This window comes from Gekko japonicus, unplaced genomic scaffold (genome assembly GCF_001447785.1).
Source record: "Gekko japonicus isolate JY-2015 unplaced genomic scaffold, Gekko_japonicus_V1.1 scaffold534, whole genome shotgun sequence".
NCBI classification, from domain to species: Eukaryota; Metazoa; Chordata; class Lepidosauria; order Squamata; family Gekkonidae; genus Gekko; species Gekko japonicus.
Window position 1 is genome coordinate 858,741 of NW_015172021.1, and position 7,668 is coordinate 866,408.

The 7,668-nt window shown below is 47.4% G+C and overlaps 1 protein-coding gene across 1 annotated transcript in view; it reads right to left on the reverse strand.

The window, feature by feature from the left end:
* Positions 1-7,668, reverse strand: part of ACACA (acetyl-CoA carboxylase alpha) — a 297,952-nt gene that overhangs the window by 200,536 nt on the left and 89,748 nt on the right. The window contains exons 19-23 of the mRNA XM_015420510.1: positions 6,962-6,996; positions 5,826-5,972; positions 4,183-4,371; positions 3,160-3,260; positions 2,517-2,605 (exon numbers count right to left, since the gene is read on the reverse strand). Of these exons, the coding sequence (XP_015275996.1) occupies positions 2,517-2,605; positions 3,160-3,260; positions 4,183-4,371; positions 5,826-5,972; positions 6,962-6,996 (561 nt within the window). The remainder of the gene's footprint in view (positions 1-2,516; positions 2,606-3,159; positions 3,261-4,182; positions 4,372-5,825; positions 5,973-6,961; positions 6,997-7,668) is intronic.

The window sequence follows — 7,668 nt, forward strand, 5'->3', positions numbered from 1 at the left end:
GCTGTGCCAGTTACTGCGCAAACACGACGACGCCCTACCTAGTAGAAGTTTTGCATGCCTCACTTCTAATGCATGCTGGGAGACAGCGGGCCTTAAGGCCGGATGCTCCAGGCTGTCGGGGGCAGGCGTGCCACATCGGGATGTAAGAGGGAATCCTGAACCGTCAGATCTGCATCCAGTGGAAGACAAATAAATCTCCCTCTCCCCAGATGCAGGAGCTCTGCAAACCAAATCTGGCATGGCCAAAAAGGTGCTATTGAGATACAGTCTGTGTGGTCCGCCAAAATCTTCCCTAACACTCTGATTAGAATTGGGAATGGGGGGGAAACATAAAACAATGTATCCAACAGTAAGGAAGAAGAAGAGGGGGAGGGGGAGGGGAGGAGGAGGAGATTGGGTTTATACCCCACCCTTCACTACCCAAAGGTGTCTCAGAGCAGCTTATAAACTCCTTTCCCTTCCCCTCCTCACAACAGACACCCTGTGAGGTAGGTGGGGCTGAGAGAGCTCTGACAGAAACGGCTCTTTTTCAAGGACAGCTCTTATCAGAACTACGGCTTGCCCAAGGTCATCCAGCCAGGTGCAAGTGGAGGAGTGGGGAATCAAACCCAGTTCTCCCAGATTAGAGTCCGCACACTTAACCACTACACCAAACTGGCTCTCTCCAAGCTGAGTCAGTGTGAGCTAGCTTAGAGGGAGCATTGCCAACCATACAATCTGGAAGGTGTCCCCTAAGGACAAGGGTCACTGCCTCCTCAGGAGCAGAACTCTGGAGCCTTCTTGGACTCTGCCGTCACAAACAGATCCACCCTGGGATAGCCCCAGGTGTTGAAGATCGGAGCAAGGAACTTACCTTGGATGGACCGCTCGTTCTGCTGGGTGACCCTGGCATGCTGTGTTTGGATTTTTTATTCTTTTTAGCGAGCACTTCCGAGTGGGAACGTGTCTTAGCAGGTTGCTCTGCCTGTGCTGATGGTGCATGTCTGGACTGCACTTCAGGAGCAACCAAGGAAGCCCTCGTCGGAGGGACCAGTTTAGGCACCAAAGCCGATCCAGTTGGAACGGAGTGAACTGATGGAGGCCTAGAACCAGGCGGAGCAGTCAGTGCTGAGGGGAGTGGAATCAAAGCTGAAGGTCACAAAGATAGAACTGACTTGGCTGGAAGCGAGGTGGGCAGTGCCTTTTCCCAAAGTGCTGCTTTTAAGCATGAGGCTCTATTAGAGCCGGCCTTTGGGGTGAAACGTTGGCAGGTTTGGCACATGGCCACATTATGTGACTCCTCAAGGCATAGGTCATGTTCGTTGCTATGTGGCATTTTAGTGGCACACTTTGCGCACTTTTTAAAGAGTGCCTTGGTCGCCATGGAGGGGCCACAAGCACTATCAAGCCCTGTCAAAAGAACACCGTTCACAAAAGAGAATCTTCACAGAGAAGAAGAGTACAAACTGGAACTTGAAAAAAAGGACGGTAAATCCCTTACGCAACGGAGTATACAACAAAAATGGAACTGAGGGGCCCAGAGCACGTGACACACGCAGAAGAAGAGAAGAAGAAGAGATTGGATTTATACCCCGCTCTTCACTACCCGAAGGAGTCTCACAGCAACTTACAAACTTTTTTCCCTTCCCCTCCCCACAACAGACACTCTGTGAGGTAGGTAGGGCTGAGAGAGTTTTGACTGAGAACTGCTCATGACAGAACAGATCTGAGAGAACTTGTGACTGACCCAAGGTCACACCAGCAGCTGCATGTGGAGGCATGAGAAATCAAACACGGGTCTCCCAGAATAGAGTCCATGCTCCTAACCACTACACCAAACTGGCTCTCCAAAAGGCAGGAAAACCCTTGCACACGCCAGTTCCATCAGGGCAGTGCGCCCCCTTTTGGAGGTTGGTATTGAGCTACAAAAGAAAATGTCCACAGCTTAGGGTTGCCAGGCCTGGGTCGGAAAACACCTGGAGACTTTGGGGGTGGAGCTGGGAGAGGGTGGGGTTTGGGGAGGGGAGGGGCCTCAGCATGCTACAGTGCCACAGAGTCTACCCTTCAAAGCAGCCATTTTCTCCAGGGGAGCGGATCTCTGTCAGCTGGAGATCGGTTGTAAAAGCGGGAGATCCCCAGGCCCCACCTGGAGGTTGGTATCCCCACCACAGCTGGCCTGCACAAGCACAGTCCCAATGTGGGGCTGCGCTAGAAGACAGAAGATGAACTAAAGAGATCCTCCTTCTATAGAGGCACTAGACCTCTGAATACCAAGAGGCAGCTATCAGCAAAAGCTTTGGCTTCCGTGACCTGTTTGTTGGCCCTGCAGGGCAACTAAGTTGGCCAACTGTGTTAAATAAGAAGTTGGTCTAAATGGACAGCTGGTCTGATCCAGTACGGCTCTTCTTAAGTTCACCTATATCCATCAACCTGGAAAGAAGAATAACCGAACCAAGCTGCTCTCCTTTGCTGCACCTTGGCAAATATCCACTTTCCATGAAGACCAAAATTCAAATGCTGAATTGCACAAGACCTACCTTGTTGGAACTGAGTTTCCACCTTGAGATATTGCCTGAGCAAATCCATGACCACAGCTTTCATGTGCCCTCGAATGCCACTCCGGTACCTGCAACAACACCCTTAGTGAAACTGGAGGAGCTGCTAGTCCTCATTGCTGGACTTTTCTGCTGCAGCACACGCATACCCAGAGAAAGATACCCAGAGAGAGTTCTCCAGCCCCCAAAATCCAAGTATTACGGCAGAAATAAATTGAGCAAACTGTGAGTAACCTGTGACCAACCCTTGCAGAACAGGTCTGACAAGACAGGGCTGGAATTAATCAAAGTAATATCAACCAGATCTTTATTTTCTACACTTTACAGGGAAGAACAACAACGAAAAAGAAAGCCAACACGTGTTCTGCACTCAGCTTTCTGTAAAAACAGTGATTCTTGAAATATCTAGCAATGTGCCTGGATTATGTGTCTCAGTTCTGTTCTCCATACCATATTAGCAAAAGTTCCCTCATGAAGGTGTACCTTTCGGGCTGGGATCATTCACTCAGCCCTCCAACTCTAGTTTCCACGATACCACTAGCTGGGCAAAATACTTTCCCTGACTTATTGCAGATGAGAGTCTGACTCAAGCAGTTCTGAGAGTGGCGCCTCCTCCTCAACTCACCTCTGCACCAGCTGCACAATACTCTGGGTGTTCATGAAGAAGACCTCGCGTTCTGATTTCCGGTTCAGGGTAGCCGCATGGCTGTCCAGGATGTTAGCAATCTAGGAAGAGAAGGAAAGAGAGTCGGCACCCAGACAGTGTCTAGAAAGCAGCTGTACACGAGGCCAGATCCCGACTGAGCTTCAGCATCTGCACAGAGGAAGAATTTGGTACTTGCAGGGATATATTAGATCCCTTGGATGGGACGCTGTGTGTGAAGTTCAACATCCTGTGGATCCCAGACGTCATTTTTATGTATATATTTTAATATTTTTAAATATTTGTATAAAGCTATTATTATCATTAAAAACATGTTATGCTGTTTCCCCACCCTATCGGGGTCCATAAGGCAGCAAATATTAAAAAAAAATTAAAATATTAAACATTAAAAATGCAGTGTACAAATTATAAAATAAACAATAAACACATAAACAACACTAGAAGGAGGGCCAGTAACTACCACGGGGAGATACGCCAGATGAAAACAAAAATAAATAAATAAATCTTTAAAAATCTTGCCTACAATTAGACATTAGAGAGTCATAATTATTTCCACTTTCCAACAAGAGAACACAGATTTATCAGTGTAAAAAGCATAATAAAATGTAACGTCATCGTGCAATCAAGTAGGGGCCACAGCTTGGTGAGTAGAGCATCTGCTTGCGATACAGAAGGTCCCAGGCTCAATCCTCAGAATTTCCAGTTAAAAGGGTAAGGTGTGAAAGGCCCTTACCTGAGACCCTGGAGCCCCACTGCCCGTCTAAGTAGACAAAACCAACTCTGATGGACCAAGGGTCTGATTCAGGCAGTGTCTAAATCAGACAGTCCAGAATAACACGAGTGCAATCCATTCCTGAGTAACGGCGTATCCTTCCTGGATACTTATTCAGTGTGTGCTTGTGGCCTTCCTGGGCATACGTGGCTGGCCACTGAGAGGCAAAGGACTGGAATTATGGGCCCCAGCACTAGCACCGCTCTCCTTACCTGCTGGCTGGGAAACTGGCAGAGGACAGAAGTGATGTTGCTGGCATACTGGGCCATCTCCTTCTTGATGGACTTCTCCACGTTGGGCGGGATCCGCCCGGAGATGCTGGTCATGATGTCCTGAAGCTCTAGGAGAGGCAAGGAGGGATCTCGCAGGGTCTTCATCAACCTTTCCACCCAGTCCTTCACCTTGGTTGGAGAAAATCAAAAGAAAACACTCATTACTTGATTCACACAGCCATGTCCACACACCACAAATTAAAGCCAGTTTCAAAACCTACAATACATTTGGTGTTAAAACCTGCAGATTGTGCAGTGTTGCAGACTTTAATTTTAAATCACTATTTAGGAAGTTTTGACACAGTAGGCCTGGGAGTTTGCATTTAGATTCTTGTGAAAATCTGCAGATGTACATTCCCCCGCCACACACACACAAAGTACAAAGGTTATTCTTCAGGATGCTCAGAAGTGCCCTGTGTCACACCTTCAGTAGACGGTTTAATAAAGGCAGGTGTTGGCCTATGGAATAGCTCCTGCATAAACTGGCCACACCCTGTAACCTCTCAATCTCTCAGATCCAGCATTCACTGAAATCTGCTTCCTCTTTTTTCGGCAAAGCTCTGGGTAAGCTGCTTTCTACAGAGTATGCCAGGGCTCTGTGTATCTATTTTAACGTTTTGTTTAATCAGATCTAGAGTGAGCAGACTATTTTTAAATATGTTTGAATACATTTGTTGCTTATCGACTGGGAAATACAGGGTTGCATTTTGAACCCGGAACAAACAAACAAACAGATTCTCAATATCACCACCCTTAGAGACTGAAGGCTGCCTCCTCATTGCCCCAAGGCAACATTCATCAAGAATCTGGGCTCCAGTCCTTATAGTGGCTTCCTTGTGCCTCTGGAACAGCCTCCTGGAAAAGTGGCCTCCTACCTTCCCAACTTTCTGGTGAGGCTGCACTACAGAGAGTTTTAGGGGCAGTCTGAGCCTGGGCAAAGGTTGAATACATGCTGGTAGGAGGGCATAAGGTGTTTTTAGATTAGTTCGTTTAAATGTTTTATATCATCTTTTGTTTTCAATGGTCTTATCATATCGTTTATATCATCTATTGCAGGGGTTCCAAACTTGGTGCCTGCTGATAGCTTTCCTGGTGCCTGTGAAATGTTTTTAGAAAGCAGCCATGGGGTTTCTGATTGGCAACGCGGATTTTTTAAAACATTGCTTTGGCAGCAGCTTCCACCTCAGCATGAGGATCTTAAGCTGGAGCAGCCGTTTTGTGGCTGTGTCCACCACACTGTGTCAGAATTCTGAAGGTGTCCGGCTGAAAAAGGTTGGGGACCCCTGATCTATTGTTTTAAAATTTTAATGTTTTATCATACTGTCTTTATAATGTCATTACCCACCTAGGGTCCTGAAGTCCTCAGGAGAAAGGTGGGTATATAAATCTTTTAAATGAATAAATCCTTTGACATGTGTCTGAAAAGGCAGGTAACGTGCTCCCCAAACCAACCAACGCAACTCTAAATTTTGCTCCCCACTCTATCATTTGTATTCCCGACAGGAAAACTCTTTTGTAAAGAGACAAGAACGTTTTAGTGCAATGTTGTGCAGAGCAAAGGGAAAAGAAGTGGCCAGCCATACCTTGTTGTTGAAGAAAGGTTCCGGCAGGCAATATCCATTCATCACATTCACCAGGTTGTCGAGAACATAATGGAAGACGCGGTGGAGTTTCTCGCCCCGGAGAGCCGTGCTTTGGATCTGCGGCAACATGCCGGTGTGGAGTTCAGCCTTGAAGACCAATCAAAGACATAATTACGTCATGAGGGATGGAGGGGGGGGGAGCTGTCAAAATTCACCAACGGCCCTGATCTGTTGCCTTAATGCACTGCAAGAGATGTCTGGGCGGTATTTGACCAGCTGTGCCAAACAGTTTCAGTAGTGAATATCAACCCTGCCAACTCCAGAAGGTCTCAAAAAAAAAAAAAGGGCCTTCCGTAGACTTGCTAACTCCAGACTGGTAAATTCCTGGAGATTTGGGGGTGGAACCTGGGGAGGGTGGGAAGGGACCTCAGCAGTGCATTAATACCATGGTGTCCACCCCCCGAAGCAGCCCTTTTCCCTAGGAGAGCTGATTTATGCTGTCTGGAGATTGGTTGTACTTGTGGGAGATCTCCAGGCCCACCTGGAGCCTGGCAAATTTAGCCTTCTGGAACTCAAGGGGAACCCTGTTCTCCGAGCTGCTCTATTAACCTTGGCAAAGGAAAGGCTTCCCCTAGGCCCTGCCTCAAGCAGTTCCACCAGTCCTCTCTTTTGCTCCACCCTTTCCTTGTGCGATTGGTCTTACTGCTCCTATATAAACTTCCTTCCAGCAGAGACTGTGACATAAAGGCCCTCCTGGCTGCAGCTCAGACTGCACTACCTGGTCCTGATCTTGCCTGTCTCCTCCCAGCCACTGTAGAATTCTTTGGCATGTGTGAATTTGCCTTCTTTGGGCAATCCAGCCCGCCTTTTCTCCTGTTCCCCATGCCACAGCCTTCTCAGAAGAGGTCTCTGCCTGGCTGCACAACTACTCTAGGCGCATGGTTTTCAGATGTGTGTGCAACATACGCTTCAGCAGAGAGGACACAGTTCTCAGATGTATACAGGATGAAACTACAACACACACACACACACAGAGCATATTTTCAAAACATTTGTAATGGCAATTTCTGAATACCTCAAAATAACCAGAGACAGAGGCAATCCTCTCAGGAATGATCACACGGGATCTGCAACACTGGGTCCCTCAGGAACCTCAGCCTGGCCGCCTCACCTGCAGTATCATCTGCATCATCTGGGCTTCCCTATCTGTCAAGCCCCTGGTTCCCAGGGCCAGCCCTTTCAGCCCTTCCTATTCCTTCTTTGAGAGAGTATGGGGGCCTTGCTTAGCTGGGAGCCCTGTCAAATCATGCATCACAGTGCCCTCCTAGCTGACTCAGTTTCTCAGAGATCCTACTTCTGTCCTCTCTGAGGTAAAATTTCTTCAATCCCTTATTACCTCATAATGAGGTAAAATGAGGGGTCTTTCGTCCACAAATTGCAGGGATTGAAATTCTTTAGAGTGGTCTCCAGCCCTAGTATTGGAGACTGTGCAACAACCGTTTCTAATTTTATGTTTAATGTGTTTTAATTAACTATTTATTGTTGCATTTTCTGTGATCCGCCCTGAGCCCGTTTGCAGGGAGGGTGGAATATAAATTTGAACAGATAGTTAGAGAGATAGAGAGATAGAAGTTTAAACAACAGAGAACCTAAGTGCACTGCTTGCTAGGCCACCAAGGGTCTGGTTTCGGGAAAGCATCCTTTTTTCAAGGGCGGAGAGATCATACTCTTTGCCTCCTAGCAACAGAAGATTTCAAGCTGGCCTCCTGTCACAGGAGCACAAGAGAAGACTGCCTTTCCTCACCAGTTAAAAAAGAGTACTTTTATTTTTAATCCTGCAGCA